General features: G+C 40.1%; 2 protein-coding genes and 1 non-coding gene across 3 annotated transcripts in view; 1 reads left to right on the top strand and 2 right to left on the bottom strand.

The window, feature by feature from the left end:
- Nucleotides 1-3,461, bottom strand: trmt10b (tRNA methyltransferase 10B). Its single transcript, XM_085350762.1, has 8 exons — nt 3,318-3,461; nt 2,231-2,339; nt 2,001-2,131; nt 1,738-1,890; nt 1,444-1,522; nt 426-493; nt 211-334; nt 1-125 (listed from the first exon to the last, which is right to left on the bottom strand). The coding sequence occupies exons 1-8, from the start codon at nt 3,459-3,461 to the stop codon at nt 1-3; spliced, it is 933 nt and encodes a 310-aa protein (XP_085206888.1).
- A 2,455-nt stretch (nt 3,462-5,916) lies between these two features.
- On the top strand, nt 5,917-6,132 carry LOC146636273 (small nucleolar RNA U3). The gene has a single exon (XR_014905682.1). It is a non-coding gene; the product is annotated as a small nucleolar RNA U3 (small nucleolar RNA).
- A 2,840-nt stretch (nt 6,133-8,972) lies between these two features.
- The window catches only part of LOC146636272 (Fc receptor-like protein 5), a 32,694-nt gene continuing 23,962 nt past the window's right edge, over nt 8,973-17,704 (bottom strand). The window contains exons 6-16 of the mRNA XM_085350315.1: nt 13,443-13,715; nt 13,067-13,343; nt 12,413-12,681; nt 11,522-11,788; nt 10,821-11,120; nt 10,406-10,666; nt 9,937-10,185; nt 9,664-9,768; nt 9,501-9,563; nt 9,291-9,341; nt 8,973-9,046 (exon numbers count right to left, since the gene is read on the bottom strand). Of these exons, the coding sequence (XP_085206441.1) occupies nt 8,973-9,046; nt 9,291-9,341; nt 9,501-9,563; nt 9,664-9,768; nt 9,937-10,185; nt 10,406-10,666; nt 10,821-11,120; nt 11,522-11,788; nt 12,413-12,681; nt 13,067-13,343; nt 13,443-13,715 (2,189 nt within the window). The remainder of the gene's footprint in view (nt 9,047-9,290; nt 9,342-9,500; nt 9,564-9,663; nt 9,769-9,936; nt 10,186-10,405; nt 10,667-10,820; nt 11,121-11,521; nt 11,789-12,412; nt 12,682-13,066; nt 13,344-13,442; nt 13,716-17,704) is intronic.

Here is a 17,704-nt window from a genome sequence, read left to right as displayed (position 1 = left end):
CTATGTTGCAGGAGGAAGCGGCGAATCGCCTGCTGCAACCACGTAACCCTTCCCTGAAGGAAACCACGTCTGCAGAGCTTCCATCCAGCTGCCGGTGTCGCAGAAAGTCAACAAGATGTCAAACACTGCGGACACAGGAAAACTTTATTACCCAAAGCAGGTGGTAAAGACCTTTAAGTGTCCTCTGGACAAAACAAAATATTTGCTTGCCTTGATTAACAGCCAGGATCTTTGAGTGGAAATTCTTCACGTTGTCTTTTTTCACCATGTACTCGTCTATAGGCAGCCTCGCTGTGCGGACGCTCAGCTCTCCGGCTCTGGACAGGCTCAACTTCTGCAGAGGAGAAAATAAACCTACTGGATATAATACTTACAGTCCTACTCTGTGCGATGTCTGTGTTAGGATCAGTTTTACAGAAAAATACCTTCTGGATGCTTTCATCCACCAGACCACCGAGGACGTAAACCTTGTCAGCATCCACGGATTCCAACGCTGAAAACAAAGGAGGAAAAAAAAAATACCTTAATGAATGTCAGCAAATTATATAACGTACATGAGCTCACTGGCCACTGCATTAGGTACATCTTCCTAGTACTGGGTCGAACCCTCTTTTCTTTCCTTTTAATTCTTCATGGCACAGATTCAACAAGGTGCTGGAAACATTACTCAGAGGTTTTGGTCCATATTGACATGAGAGCATCGCACAGATGCTGCAGGTTTGTCTGCTGCACATCAACAATCTGAATCTCTTGTTCCACCACATCCCAAAGATGCTCTACTGAGATGTGGGGACTGCAGGGGTCATTTAGGTTCAGCAAACTCGTGTTCAAGAAACCAGGTTGAGATGTTTTGAACTTTGTGGACGCGGCCATCAGAGGATGGCACACTGTGGTCATAAAGGGTTGGACGTGGATGGCATCAGTACTCAGGCAGGCTGTGGTGATTAAATGATGCTCAGTTTGTACTAAGGGGCTCAAAGTGTGCCAAGAAAATATTCCCCACATTATTACACCATTACTGCACTGCCTTGTATGAACAGTTTGCATTTCAGCAGGTCGTCTTCACCATGTCTGAATTAATAAATGCGCTGAGTTACAGCGATGTGATTGGGTGATTCGATATTTGTGTAAAAGAGCAGTTGAACAGGTGTGCCTAATAAAGCGGCCACTGAGTGTACATCTTGTGCAATATTTTTGTTTCTCTGTAAATATTTTATTTATCTATTGTTAGTGTTTTAATGCTGTTTTCTACTAATCTCATCTTATTAAAGTTCCACATAACGAGAAACTAATTTTGAAAATAATATTAATGAAATGCTAAACAGGAGCGGGACAAGCAGCAGCAAACATGACAGCCAAATGGCGCCACCTGCTGGACAAATGATGCATTTCAAGAGCAAAACAAAGACATAAATGAAATCTAATCTAATTTATTTTTCACACCTTCTTCAGCATCTGGAGTGAGGTAGACAACCGATGCTGGAGGAAACAGGTCCAGACAGCTTTCATCTGTTATATCCATCTGAACAAAACAAACACAGGAGACATGAGCACCTGCTCATAAAACACTGAGGCAATTTTGGTTAAAACATTTTGAGAAACCTAAACTCAAAAGTGTCCTTTAATGAGTGAATTACAGTCCTATAAATGCTTACATGCAAATTGTTTTAAAGACTTGCTGAAGGGTTTGTTCACTTAAAATCCTTTTAACTGTAAAAACAAACTTATATATATCACCGTGTAGTTGAGGAAGCCGTCATTCATTCGCACGCACTCTCTGTAGAGACGGCTGTCCTCTCTCAGCTCTGTCAGAAACAGGTGAAACGGTCGAGTCGCCTTCTTATTCGACCCGTAGAGCCGCCTCAGCTGGCCTGCCAGTCGGCTTATCTCCTGAAACACAAAACGTGCACTGCTGCAGTGAATAAACACCACCTTCTTAAATGAAAGGAGGTTTTTTTGGTAAGCTGAAAACGTTGTAAGGTTTTTCATTGTCCACCGACCTTATCAGACATGCAGTCTGTCATACTGAGGTCGACGCAGAGCTTGAGCCCCGTGGACCGAGCCTCAGCTAGACGCTCTTTAGTGATCGCCTTCATGACCCGCTTGGTAAACTGACGCTCTGTGCTAGCACCTGAATGTCAAAGAACACACAGGAAAGGGACAGATGCTGTGATGTCACCAGCTGGAGACTTTCAGTTCCTCCTTAAGCTTCTCTTTGTTTTCTCTTTACCGGACTCCAGCTCACGATTCATCTTCCTCCTCAGCTTCTCCTCCTTCCTCCTGCTCTTCTTCGCAGCCACTTGCTTCTCCCAGTGCCGCTGCTTCCTCAGGACATTCCTCTGTTCATTAACCAGACAAATAACTGTGAGCACAGCAATAATCCTCTCGAGCGTCAAGATATCAGAGGCACTGTTGGAAATCTCACCCTGTTCCTGTCATCCTCCTCTGTCACAGCAACCCTCTACATGTCCTCCTCCACTACATCCCTGAATCTTCTCTGAGGTCCTCCTCTTTTCTTCCTGCCTGGTAGCTTCATCTTCAACATCCCTTGTCCAATACATCAACCATTCCTGCACATGTCTCTAACTTCACCTCTAAAATGCTCAACCTGAGTTGTCCCTCTGACGTCTCTTTATGTCAGTGCCACTGCCTCCAAACCATCATCGCTACCAGACCAGTAATCCACTTAAACTACAGGAAACCAGATTTACTTATAAATGTTGTCATTGTCTTTAATCCTGACATTAATCTGCAGTACATCATCAAATTAAGCGTACAAGCACGTGGTCCCACACCTGGGTGTACAAATTAAAGAGGATCATCAGGTCATCTCATATCATGTTGACCTCAAACCTTTATTTAGCAGTTTTCACACCCCTGGATAAAAAAGTGTAATTTAAAAATTAAGTAATTTAGTGATATCTGCAATTCAGATGATGAAGGAAGCCTCAACTGTTTCAAAATGTTAATAATAGCATATAAAGCTCTGCGTGGCCGAGCCGCAGACCCGCTGAGACCTTGATCCTCTGATCGGTGCTTCCTATGTGCTCCCTGCTCTCATTTTAAAACCAGAGGTGATCACGCTTTTCAAGCTGTAGCTCCTAAACACTGGAACAGCCGTCAGTTCAGCAGAATCTGTGGTTTGTTTTAACAAGATTGCTGAAAACTCATTTTTATAGGTTTGTTTTTCTTTAATCATTGTCCCATTATTTGGGGGTTTCTGTTCCTCTAGTGTGTGTGTGGAAGTGTGAATACAGGAACTTAAATGTGCTACACTAATAAAGTCACTATCATTAGTATTATCACTGTGCACTCACAGAACAGGGCAGGTCTTCTCTCCCGGGCTTGGGGTCCACAGCATCTGTCTCCACGTCGATGTGAAGCAGATCCATGAGCTCTGAAGTTCCATTCAGCTGCACTTCACTCGTTTCCGGTTTAGCATGAGCCATCCCAGCAGGCATGCCCTGCAAACACACACAAAAGAAACTTGACGCTCTTCTTTAAATGTCCACGCATTTCTCATGTTCTGTGGTTCATCTTGAGGTAGCTGCAGACTTTGAAACAGAGTCCGTGTGTGTGTGTGTGTGTGTGTGTGTGTGTGTGTGTGTGGAGACATTTCAGGAATTCCGTGTTTGTGTTGCTGTTTAAACCAAACTATAAACATAAACAGAAATTACTCAACGACACATTAACAGCAACACTGCAGGTTCAACAGAGAGAGAGCAGCGAACATGCCTGAGCCGGGAGATGAGTCGCCTCACAGCCTCCAGTTACTGAACATGTGAGCGGCGCAGATGAATGACGTAAGCGTAAATAATATGGAAGAGGCGGGTCAACATGATAAAAAAAAATAGGATTAATGCACTGTAACTCTTTATTGATCGGTCCAGAGCAACATAAACCCATTATTTGTTATTTTTTATGGTTTTATATTATATTTAAAAAACGTGGACAAAAACCAGGATTACTGTCAAATAGTTTGCTTTTACACTAAACAGCCAGTAGAGGGCGGTGTCACTTAATATGAAATGAATGCTGACGGATGGACGGACCCTTCATTTTGCTCTTTCACAGCATTCAATCCAGCACGTTTCTATCAAGAGTGTCTGCCTCATATCACAGTCTTTATATTTATCTTGTTTAGCTCCTTATTCTATTAGATTCAGGTTTTCTTACAGAGGACTCTACTATTTTATTTAAATCGCTTTATGTTCAGCTCCTTAATTTTATACTATTTTAAATGTTTAACCCTTGTTTATGCTGTGTTTTATTTTACTGAGCTGTTCTTCTACGTTTAAGCGTTGTTTGCTATAGGTCAGCTTTAATGTTGTGGCTCCTATAATGCAGGACTTCCCCAGCTTTGTGATGAAAACCACTTGTGCCAAGATTTTTACAATGATGCTGTGTAATAGTTCCCGCAGTTCAGTTTCCTGGGATTGTTAGCCTGCTGGCCTGTCGATCCCACTCGCAGTTCAGATTATTTAAATCCATGTGCCTGAGGAGGAAATTAGTGGATTACTTTTACTCTTATTGGACAAAAAGAAAAACTGCTACAGGACAGAAACATCTGCATTATGCTGCTAACACAACAGTCTCTTTGCGAGCAGCTGCACAGACAGCATGCTAACACTAATGTTAGTCAAGAAGAATGGTAAGTATGCGAAAATGTGTTTCAAGTCATTTTATGGGGAAACAAACGTAATTCTAACGAGTTGTACGACGAATTACTTTCTCCTAGAGTAATTAGGTAATGCACTGCATTACTTTTAAGAGAAGTGTTCTGTGCATTATGTGTAACACATTACTTTTTTGAATAATTACCCCACCACTGATCACAGCAAAGCGTTATAAATTAAGCTTGTGTTTACTTTTACTTCACGTCCTAATCAAGCAAAAATCCTGCAATTTATGTTTCATTACCCGCGAGCTCAGTTTACACCTTAGTATGGATGGTTAATCAAATAAATATTTTATTGTTGCATCTGTTTACTTGTGGCATGGGGAAGGTTAATAATTTGGCGATTTTCATGAAGCAGTGGAGTAGCAGAAAACCCACTCTAAACATCAAAATCTTGTTATTGAACATGTAATATAGCTCCATGTGAGCTTTGCTGAAATGTAGGAAGTTACATGACTTTAATTGTTTTTACTTAATTAGCAGTTTAAGCTATTGCTGATTAATGGTGGCTTGTAATCAAACGTCATCCCTCTCTGCTTGTGTTTACCTGACAGCTGCCACAGACAGATCCAAAGAGACTAGAGACTTTCTGAAAGGATAATGAATAACTCTAAGCTTTTGTTATGAAGAGTACATTTCCATATCTGTAATTACTGTTGTTCTGGCACAAAAAAAAGAAAATGCAAAACACTTGTCAAGATAGGAAATGGGTTTACAGTCCTGTTTGTAGTCGGAAGACAAAAACAGGCGCACAGGGGACCTTTGCTAACAAATTGTTTTTATCATAAAAGTTTTTAACAAAAATATTTTTCTCATTTTATCTCTTTCTGTGTTACAACATGTATCGGCAGCATCCAGCCTTAGTGTGTGTTAAACAGATTGTTCCAAACCACGGCTCTAAATATGCGGATCAATCCTCTGTTATTGTTAGCATCCGAGGCTAACACGCGGCATGCGGCATCTCAGCAGCCAATGACAGACGTAGAGGAGGGGCATACCATCAGAGAGCATTGTGGGTACTCCAAAAGTAATTATTTATGTCACTTCAGAGCTCGCAGACGAGTACGAGTACTCGTCACCGAGTACTGTTCGGTGTTAATACACCGAACAGTACTCGTTCGGTGTCACAACTACGATACGTGACCCAGTAAACATAAGCAGCACACACTGCTGTTAGCACCGTGACAGAGATGGACAGGGCCGTCATAGTAGTAGCTGGGTCGGGGGGCTTGTTCGTTAAGACTATACTTTCAGGGATCATTTCTATAGTGTCTAACTTGAGAAATGTGTTTCTAAAGTGTGTGGTCTCGCTAACCACGATGATGAGTTGGTGATACTCCTCCTTGAGCGCGAAGCGGGCCGAGAGACTTGATTTAATTCATATGCTCTCTGCTTTTGATGACCGTTCACTGTTTCTTCGGAAACAGCGATGGGAGAAGTATGATCAGAGTGGTTACGAAATGCTGTTAAAAAGAAGTTGTTAATTCTATCCGATTGTTCAGTCTGACGTCACTAGCCGTGTCTGGGTCTAAACTCCGCTGCAGCTCCATATATCAAACGATCACTGTGGCATTACTGAGAGTTGAAAAACTGTCTAAAGTCCTTCATCTTTAATAAAATGATCAGCGTTCTGCTCTACCAGGTGTAACAATTGAGTTTAACATCCAGGCATCCATGAAAACGGAATTTATGACATTTAACGGAGTTAGAAGTTAGCAGGGAGTTAGCTCGCTAGCTTCTATCTAAATACAATATAGCATGACTGCGGGGTTTTGGAAACAAATTAAAACGTACAGCTCTGCTATCACTTCCAGCATAAATGAAGACAGAAAACTAAACAGCAGTGACGTTTGTATGGTTACTGAAGTTGGGCTAGCTGGTATATAATGATGTGCTACGTGACCGCTAGCGACACAGCTATGTTAGCATAATATAAACAAGCTAACTTGTTTTCCACTCGATAAAAGTTAACGTGAGTGTTCTCGGTGGTCAGGAACAAATGTAATCGCATGGCAGGATGCTGTAAAAGGACCAAACTTCAGCCAGGAGAACAACTGAGATAATCCATCCACATATGAGGTTAGTCATTCATATACTGCTGCATGGGCTGGGCTGTAGTTACATCCTAAGGTTTTAAAAACTGAGCTTAAATAAATGATTAGCGGTAATAAAAACCGAGGGAGGTCAACAGTGATCACTGACTGTTTTAGGAGCTTTTTGAGATAAAATAGAAGAAAATACATAACATTAAACATGTTAACAACACAAAAGCCATATTAAACGCAGACTACTTTAGACCCGGAAGTAGGATTCGTCGCGTCATCACTGAACAACCGGATTGGTTGCATAGCCAGCAAAAGCTATGTAAGTGTGTTGAACTACTCGATTTTGAGTCACACCAAAAACCTCAAAGCATGTCTGTTATGCGTAGGTGTTGTGCGTCCTAAAACGTTTTTAATACTGCTTGGATAAATCTTGATACCAAAGCCTTAATACTTTGAATTTACAAAAGCTAACAGTGAAGTAGATTTGTTATTTTAGATTGTTTTCATGTGTTTTTACTGTGATATATGTTATGTAATTTATATAGATATGTATATACTGTCCATATATTACTTTATGCTTTAATTTTATATTTTAATAATTGCACCTACTCAAAGATTTAGATTTATCTTAAAAAAAATGTATGTTATTTGGGGCCCCCTTCAGGTGGCATAAAGAGAGGAAATGATGTGCATTTCACTCCATGTTAGTCATTACTTAAATGTATGGAGTGTCAAGAGTGCCAACATTAATGAATAAATGCATCATTCAAAATGTTAATTAAATTTTCATTAAGTAATTAAAAATATCAGTTAATTTTATTAAAAATATATTTCAATATTTAATTAACTTGGTTTAGTTCCTGTGATGCATTGAAGCATGAAATAATTAGAAATGGTCTTTACAGCTCGGACTGTAACATTGATCGGTTACCCTGCACAGTGAGTCAAGACAGGTCGACATTAAAAAAAAAACGGATCAGTTCTCAGTGAGGTTTTTTTCTTTTTTTCTTTTTAATGATTTAATAAATTTTGGCATTTCTTCATAAAATCAGCATGATGGAGCTAATAACTATCGTTCAGCTTGACTGAGTTGTGTAATAGCTGGTTTTCCTTCTTCATTATCTGACAGTTTATTTATTTACTCAGGTGATGTGAGTGAAGTATTCTCTGTGTACATCAAATGCAAGTTATTTGTGAAGTTTAAAGTAGGTTTGGAATACAAGTAGCAGCTCTGTTCTAATTCTTTATCATCTGCCTTGTAGTCCTGTGTCCTTCATTTTCACAGAATACATTGCGTTATTGTGAAAAATTCATCCTAAAAATATGCACGAAGAAAGAAAAAAGATAACAGTCAGCATGAAGCGAGCAGATCCTGATTTTACTAAACCAATAAAGGACGAAACTGAGATTTTGGGTTCATGATGGGACCACGCCTGAGGCGGCAGAGAAATCATTTCAGAGAGCCAGTGGTGAGCCGTTCTGTGACATGACAAGAATCAAATGTTCCACCATGCAGAATGAACATTTTGATTGCATCACCACTAGACAACATTGCAATTGGTCAGATGTGTTTAAAAGCATCCGAAACATCAGAAAAATTGAACTTGATCTGAAAAAATGAAAGCCCCTAAGTCGCTGGATGCAAAATAATTTTCTCTCTTTTTAACAATGTAAGAGTGTTGAGTTATTATACTGAATCACTCACAAACACTTAAAATAGAAACACTGACACAAGCTTTGCATTTAACTGTCATTAATAACGTTCACAAAGTGTAAAAACAAAGTTGCATCAAAGTTTGAATGAAATTGTTTCCATACTGTTTATTTGTATTTAAACATTACACTGAAAACAACAATAAACTAGCAGAGCCCCATTTTCAACAATATATTTTAGATGTTTAGCAGTAATGTGCTACCCCAGTACACGCTAGAAAGCCTTTTAGTCTGGATGTTATTAGTATGTATGCAATAAGAGAGGAAGGCCAAAAAATGCCTTCAGTTCACTGATAGTTTTACAAAAGCAGAAACACTTAAACAGATGTTAAGAGGTCGAGTCACAATCATTGTTTTGTATACAAAATCTTCTCCTTTTCACTCAAAGTGACTTTAAATACAAAAAATAAAAACAGCTAAAGAGCTGCTGTTAAAACTTCCATAAGGAGACATCATTTCAAGGAAATAAACGTATTGTATTGGTGATTAGACCCTGATGGCCCATCACAGCAGAACAGAACAGGACCTCCTGGAGTCTAGATGCTGGTGGCGGAGATGAAGATGGAGGCTTGGATGGAGCCTGAGTAACATGGGTAAGGCGGAGATGGAGCTGGGTTGCACGAGGGCAAATGTAAGGGAGAATAACACATGAGCAGTGAGGTTTAAAGACTGTGGAATGAAGGCTGATTGCCCTGAACAGACTGGCAGAAAGATGATTGGACAACACCAGTGATGTCACATTGAGCTGTATATCACATTGGTGTAATCCCCTTCTGCTGGAGCTGAAATAATAATTTTAATGACTTTCATGTTAAACACAGCTATTGTATAATCATCCAGCTTGTATACTTTACCATTTTCAGTGTTTTCACATCTCCTGACTGTCTCATAGACAGAACGAACACCTGCAGGTCAGAGAAAATCAGTCACTTCATGTCTGTGATACTAATTTAAACACAAATATTCTTGCAAATAACATTTATATTAAAAGCTGCAGACGGTGTAATAAGTACAGTCTTGTTGCAAATAGCGTCACAATATTTGAAACTACGTGAAAAACTAACCATGAAGAAGAGAGGATGGTTGCTGCTGACCATCTTGATTGAGCGTCTCCTCATTAGCAGTACCTTATTAAAAATGTAGGGGGAAAAAGACATTTGAACCTCATGATGCATTTGTGTCTTTGAATGATAAAGAGTTTGTAGTAAGTAAAGGAAAAGGTCTCACTGTTGGTCATTCTGCAGCGATACAACAAGAGCAGGAGAATAATAATGAGAGCGACTCCACAAACCAGTCCAACCATCAACCGCACAGGAGATGAAGAGCTGTCAGCTCCTGACACAGTTACAATAAACAATAATTAATTATTGATAAATTATATAAATAAATACTTTTATGAAATGGAGCCAGGTGACTGCGAGACTTAAATCAGACAATCTAATGTTCATTCTCAGTCATCAGACGTGTTTAGAAAACTCCAGATGTTTTGATCCTGCTCACCTTTAACTGACATCCAGCTCTGTGCTGACTCTCTTCCTGAGTACTGACACTTGTAGAAACCTTCATCAGACTTTGACACTGCAGAGATCTTCAGCTCCCCTCGGGGATCATTTTGAATAAGTTTGTCATTGTGATAGAAAAACACATTGGAAAGTATTTTTTGTGTTCTCAAACTGCAGCTCAGACTAACAGAAGCTCCCTCAGTCACAGGATGAACAGGACTCACCAGGATAGGACCATTACCATCATCTGTGACACAATCACACACAATTGTTTCTGTCACATCAGCTGGTGCACACTTTGAGAAAGAGCTGACAGACAATACAAATGTACAAATGCTTTTCATCATGAAGATCTGATCTTGTATTTTTCTCCAGATAAAATGACTTCACATACAGCAAAGCTGGGACAAATGTTCATGTGACGTCTAAATCATTCAGATCCAAGTAGTAAATGTATAATAACATACTCTGTACAGTGATGTTGACTGCACTGCTGAGCTCTCCTGATCCAGACTCACACCAGTACACTCCAGTATCTGACTTTGATGTGTTAATGTCACATGTGGATCCAGTCATTCTGCTACAGTCAGAGTACAGTCGGCCGTCCTCAGAGAACTTCCTCACTCTCCACTCAGGGAAGTTTCCCTCACAGGTCAGTGAGACAGAGTCAGAGGTGAAGTGTTGCACTCTGTCAGGACTCACTGTGAGAGACGCTGCTGAATGAACATCTGGAAACAACATGCAGTGAAGAGACAAAGCTCACAGATGTTAGGATTAAAATATGAAACAGATATTGATGAGCTCAGTCTTGTTGAAAACATCTTGAATAAAAGTTACAACATAATCTCACTTCATTGAAAGGACAGAGAGAAACAAGCTGACCTGCAGACCAGACAAACTTTGGTTGACTGTGATCAGTGTGATACTCTGGGTCTCCTCTTCCAGCTCTGCACACATATCCTGCTGTGTGTGTCTGTCCATGAATGATGTAGGAGTCCTGTGCAGTCCCACTGCCATCAGGTAGCAGCTCATAACTGGAGGATTTCTCTGATAGATCAGGAACAGCTTTATACCAGTAGAAGCTCCATCCTGCAGACGGATGTTCAACCTCACAGTTCAGAGTTACCGAGGCTCCAGGACTCAGCCATGATGGAGACACAGTGAGGACAGGACGGGGTTCATCTGTTCAAAGATTTTCTCTCAATGTTTCGTCTCTTAACTCTGAATTCAATGTCACTAAAATGTTGACTCACAAATATTTATGATGAACTTTAAGAGTGAGACTATCTAAACATGTCAAATAAAAACACATTTTTATTTTAGAACATAAATTTGAATGAATCCAACAAATTTAAAGACCTGGGTGGAAAAAAGTGATTCATGTTCTAAAACCTCAATGGTGAAGCTCATTTGATCAACAATATAATATGTTATAAATTCTGTGATTACCTAGTTCAAATGCTGTAATTAATTTGAAGCATAGCTGAGTTTATTGATCAGTGATCAAAATGTACTGGGTTTTTTGTATTTATATTTTTTATGTATCAAATTTGTGTCAAAATAATCTGGATGAAAGATCTTACATGATACAGTCAGTGTGATGATATCACTCCACTCTGAGAAGAAATAGTCCCTTCTGCCCCGGCAGCTGTATCCTCCACTGTCAGACTCAGTAGCTCTGATGATTCTGTATTCATTGGCTGTTGGAGGTGTGTTTAACTTGGCTGCTCTCCATTCATACGCCCACTGAGCTCCTTCACCTCCCTGAATCTCACATCTGACAGTGACTGTCTCACCGCTGTATATCTGAGTCCAGGGTGGCTGCAGGGTCACAGTGGGCTTACTGGGAACTGTTCACAGAAAAATATCCAGTTAGAGACAAATACAAACATAAAAACTCTGCTGTTTATAACATGAAAGTAAAGTGAGAAAAAAAATAGCGGATTCACAGTTTAAAGACTGAACAACAAAACAAAGTCATAACATTTCATAGCTTTCAAACTGTAACACAACATTTTTAGTAAAACGTACAAGTATTTACTTGTACAGTTATCATCTTTTATTGATATTCCTGAGTTGTATTGATATCCATTTCACAAAGATGTCAAAATCAGTGTGGTAAAAAAACAAATATAAAACTTTTGATTGTTAAAGTGTTTTGTCTTCAATCTAGAAAAAACACAAAGAAAGCCTGCAGCCACTGGCATAGGAATATCCTGTTGCTAATGTATTTTTTATAGTTGATAGTAAAGTTTTTTTTGTAAAGATCCAATAAATTGATGAAAGGCTTGTAATGATTTTTTTCTCTGATAACCAGATGGGCTCTTTCAGAGTGCACACTTTGTCACAATGAAACTAAAGTTCTTCTATTTTCTCATTTCCACCTCTCCAAGTCAGAAAACAAACCGAAGAACAGCACAGATCACATAACTTGATCTGTCTCAGTCTGGTAGAAATAAAATAATTAGACTCACGAGTTTCTGTAACAGTGACGTCACTGCTGTCCTCTGTGTAGTAAACTGGATCTCCTCTCCCTCCTCTGCAGTGGTACAGACCTCCTTGTGAGACACTAATAACTCTGTTTGCTTCATTTCCTCTCATGAGCTGAGCTTTAGAAGAGACTGAATCACGTCTGAACCAGTCAAACTTCCAGCCAGCAGAGCCCTCCACAGAGCAGCTCAGTGTCACACTGCCCCCTGCTGGTATGACTGAACTTTGTGCTGTCAGTGTGGCTCTGGGATTACTTGCTGTTGATGTTACAGGAAAAAGTTAAACAGATTGTTACTTGATTATTAAAGAAGAAAAATGTTACAGTAATGAAAAAAATCACTAGATAATATAGTTACTAGAATCAAATATGAAACAATTATTCTGCAAATAATGAATACAGACTATTTGCCAACTGGAAAAATAAATAGATAAAAAATCAAAATGAATAGGCCAGCATCCAATAAAACGAGGCTATATTGTAGTCTGCAGTTCATTAAAGTCATTAGGTGAAAAACAATGTGTGTGTTGGTTGTGACTAGGGCTAACCCACCCCTAGTTGTGACATCAGACTCTTTGACTAAAACCTGAAACCTCTGAGGATTTAATAAAACAGATAATATGAATGAAAGATCTTCAACTTACTTGAAACTGTCAGTGTGACTGAATCACTCCACTCTGTTGTTTCATGCTGTGAACTTTTCATTCTGCCCTTACAGCGATAGTTTCCACTGTTGGATGATGAAGCAGAAATAATCCTGTATTCATTTTGATTTGGAGGTTTTCTGATGCTGTTTGTTTCCCACTCATAATCCCACTCAGTGTCTCCTCCATGGATCTCACATCTGACAGTGATCGTCTCTCCTCTGTATATCTCAGACCAGTTTGGATACAGAGTCACAACAGGCCTGATTGGGACTGTTAATGTTCAAGAAAGTACAATAAAAACACATGAATGTCAAAAGGTTCAGTTACTATGAGATGTAGTGCTTTGTGGGAAGTTACATTTAAACTCACCAGTTGTGTCAATCCTGACTGGCTGGCTCCACTCTAAGTAGTAAGCTTCTCTTCCTCCTGTGCACCAGTAGAGTCCTCCCTGTGAGACTCTGATTTGCTTATTTGATAGAAAAACTCCATCCTGTGGACTCAGAGGTTCACCATACTTCTTTTTGTACCAGTAGTATTTCCATCCAGATGATGATGATGATGGGTTCACAGAGCAGGTCAGGGTCACACTGCCCCCTACTGGAACAGCTGTGTTATCAGCTCTCAGTTTGGCCTTTGGTTTATCTGCAGTTCAGTTTAGAATGAGAACATAAAAGTAAATGACTGAATCCAAACAATTTAAAGAGTTCAGCATGAAGCAAAACAAAAGAGTTGTGGTCAAAAGTCAAAAGTACTGCTGGCATGATTTCGGTGTTTGCTGTCACAGTAGCCTTCACTTTCTCTCCTGTAATTCAAAGATCAAAAGTATAAAATTGCTGCTCTGAATGTTTGATGCAAACTTAAATAATGTGAATCATTCAATTCAACACACTGAAGCTCTACAGAGACTTTGGAGTGACGTGTTAGACAGCTTCTAATCAAAGGGGTATGAAGGTATAAATACTCTATGCTGAGCTCAGAGCAGCATATTTCATATTGGTGTTTCCTTTAATCTTTCATTTGTCATCTATGTGTACAGGGACAGAGATTAATAATAACTGATTATTGAATTATTATTAAATTATTGAACAGGGAGCAGGAGAAATATACTCTCCTTTTGGTAAATACAAGTAAAGAGCAACACATATGGTATAAATGGTAAGAAGAAAATTTCTCACCTGCAGCATTTCCACGGAGGATTGTGCTGAGCACTAAAACAATGAATTAAATTACATCAGATATTAGACAACTGACAATCAGAAGGTGCAAAACAATCTTTGATCTCACAGAAGTTATAAATTCCAGGCACAGCAAGAAATCTTACTGGATCTGAAAAAAAGCATTTCACACAATTAACCATGAAATATTAGTACTCATAAATACATTCGATTGGGACACTTCTTTTTTTGAACATTTGTTTTATTTGCTGATGACACACATATCGTGTACCCGGTTGTAAATTGCAGAAACCTTTGAACCAGATCACTTCAGAAATTAATATAAAACATTGTTTGATCCATCCATCTTCCACAGGGCTGAACCATTGGGGCAGCAACCTAAGCAGAGGCTAGCTAATTTCACGTTTTAAGAATACACTGTTTATAGATAAAATGTAATTGTCACCGGTGAGAAACATTTTCCTTCATCACTGCCATTCAAACAGTAAAGGTGTGTATTGTACTCACAGAATAACCCCAGCAAACAGAGCAAAGAGTGCCCCATCCTCACGTCCAGGCCTGCACGCTGATCTGGATCTAATCGCAAAGGCTTCAACTTTGCCTTGATAAAGAGAAGCTGCACTTCATGTAGATAAGACCAGAGTTTATATTCAGCTCCTCCTTCTATCACCTCTCTGTGCTTCCTTCCCGTTTCCACCAACCTCATGTCACGGCTCAACGGCACGGGGGAACAGGGATGGACACAGGCGCAGAAACCAACCCGGAAGCGAGGTGACAGAAAACAAATGATTTATTTCCGCCCACAGGAAAACAAAGGTGAAACACAAAGCGACGCCACCACACTAGTGGCGCGTAGGATTCGTCTGTGATAATGAGGGCGACCTAGACACCTCTAGGAGACGGCTGAACAGCGGGGACGTAGAAACAGGACTAGGTAGGGGCCGGGGCACTGGAACAAGAGGAGATCACGATCAGAGGGATCCAGCAGACAACCAATAATCCTCCGCAGTTGAATTGAATTGCCTTACTTGGTTTCAGATGGAGGGGACAGGTGGAGCGGAAAACCCGGAAGCGGTCGAGGCAGGCAGGTGAGCAGTGGGCCGGCAGGCCACGTTGTGTGAGCAGCTGGCGGCCCAGGTCCAGGAGGACGGGAGCGAGGGGAACAAGATCTCCACTCCGGGTGCTATCGCTGAGGACAAGAAAAGACAGGTCAGTAATCACACGGCGTTAAGACAAGGTTTAGGATGCTCCACTGAACTAACATGGGAATAGCAGATACTCAGGCGATGAGTGGTTGAGAGCGCAGGTCTGATATACCGCTGGCACGATTGCTCACAGGTGGTCAGCCAGGGAGGGGCAACCGGACTCCGCCTAAAGGAGGAGGAGCCTGTCTGAGACCTGCAGGTGCCCAACCAGACCATGACACCTCAAACAGCTCCTGTAGCTTTGACCACAGCAGCTGCTTGACGTGTTCACATTTCCTGTCCACTGCAAACATTTACCTTGTTGCCCCCCTCTGAAAAACCATTACCGTAATTTGTAAATTAGTTGAAAAATACATTTTAAAATAATTAAAAAAGAGCCAAATGTAACAAATGCAATACAACTTTAAAGTCATATATGGTATTTATAATGTAATATTTGCTTTTAAACAAATCATTCAGAATGACTGAATCAGTAATGACTGATTGATCCTGCAGGTGTACTTCAAATAAGTTTTAGTTCTTCACAGATCTTCTCGTCTCTATTTCAGTGGTAAAGCTTTTCTAACTTATCAGAGCTCATAGGCATCTGATTTTCTCCTTTGGAGTCTGTATTCTCTTTAAACACCTTTTAATTAATTTGTTTTTCCTTTTGATTGTTTATCAGAGGAATTATGTTGAAATTCTTCTTTCAGTCTGCATAAAAACATGTTTATGCATTTTATTTGAGTCACAGCTCAAATATTCCCATGCAGTTCTATAATTAAAAGGCTCCTCTGACCTCAGAATAGATCTGTGAATGTTCTCACCCTGTGGTGCAATTATAGTTTTAAGTCTGGCCCCAGAAAAAGGAAATGACTCACTGTGCAGTTGAACTGAAGGTAAAGACCTGTATGTTTCACAAACTCAAATATGAAAGAGGTTATTAAAATTTCCATCACCCCTGACTCTTTTGTCGTACTTACTGACTTCAGTGCTTATGTGGTAAATGACAGTGTGGCCTGGACAGATGTGATTGGGACACATTAGGCTAAAGGTTGAGGCTTCATTCTGCACTTTTACTGTCAGATCTCCAACCATGTGTTCTGGACTCTCTGGTAAAGACAGAACACTTTAGCCTGGCGTGGTCTTAAAGATTACTAAGTGGTCACTTATCCCATGTAAACTAACACCCATTTGGAACAATCCAGATATTTATCAGAAAACAAATAAAATGAAAAAGTAAGTTCTTCACGGTACGTTGCCTCTTCACCACTGACACTACTTCTTCTAGTGTAGCGTCAGCTACCGATGCGTACAGGACCGAGCGCCCTCTGCTGGCGGAACTTATACAACAGTAAAACTTACATTGCAGTGGCCTTACTAAAAGAAAATGTATCTGAGCATCAAATAAAATGGGGGGCTACTATTTTCATGTCTCTGTCTTTAACATAGTGCCACATTCTTTTTTTTTTTCAATCAGTGTTGAATAATAAGATTGTGGAATGCACGCCACACACATACACAGTTTGATGCTGAGAGATGTCACGTTTATTTCTGACTTTTATGCAACAGTTCACAGTCTAATCAGCACCGGTATCAGCTTTTTCAAGCAACCCTTCTCTCCTCTCACTAAAAAGGGAAAAGAGAACTGTTATCAGTCCAAGCATCACTAGCTGTGTTCTCACGGCACCGCTGCGTTGAGCTCACTGCACCACTCCTGCCCTGCAGCTGAGCCAGGGAAGACACCTCTGGAACATAGATGTTCTAACTTTCCAGAGTGCTTTCTTATAGAATAATAAAGAATTTCTCCAGAATAAATGTTGATCTTCTAAATTTCTGACATGCCATTCCCTCTCCAGCGTACAAGTTATCTGCTTTAAGGTACAGTGGTGCAAAAGTGGGTGCAAGTTCCCCCACTTAAAATGATGACAGAGGTCAGTAATTTGCACCAGAGGTACACTTCAACTGTGAGAGACAGAATGTGAAAAAAAAAATCCATGAATTCACATGGTAGGATTTGTAAAGAATTTATTCGTAAATCAGGGTGGAAAATAAGTATTTGGTCACCTCAAACAAGGAAAATCTCTGGCTCTCACAGACCTGTAACGTCTTCTGTAAGAAGCTTTTCTGTCCCCCACTCGTTACCTGTATGAATGGCACCTGTTTGAACTCATCATCTGTATAAAAGACACCTGTCCACAGCCTCAAACAGTCAGACTCCAAACTCCGCCATGGCCAAGACCAAAGAGCTTTCGAAGGACACCAGGAAAAG

The sequence above is a fragment of the Diplotaxodon limnothrissa genome, linkage group LG3 (assembly GCF_057381915.1).
Source record: "Diplotaxodon limnothrissa isolate DT_005_m linkage group LG3, D_limnothrissa_male_GT1.1, whole genome shotgun sequence".
Classification (NCBI taxonomy): Eukaryota; Metazoa; Chordata; class Actinopteri; order Cichliformes; family Cichlidae; genus Diplotaxodon; species Diplotaxodon limnothrissa.
Note: the sequence above shows the minus strand (reverse complement) of the source record. Positions and strands in the feature narration are given on the sequence as shown.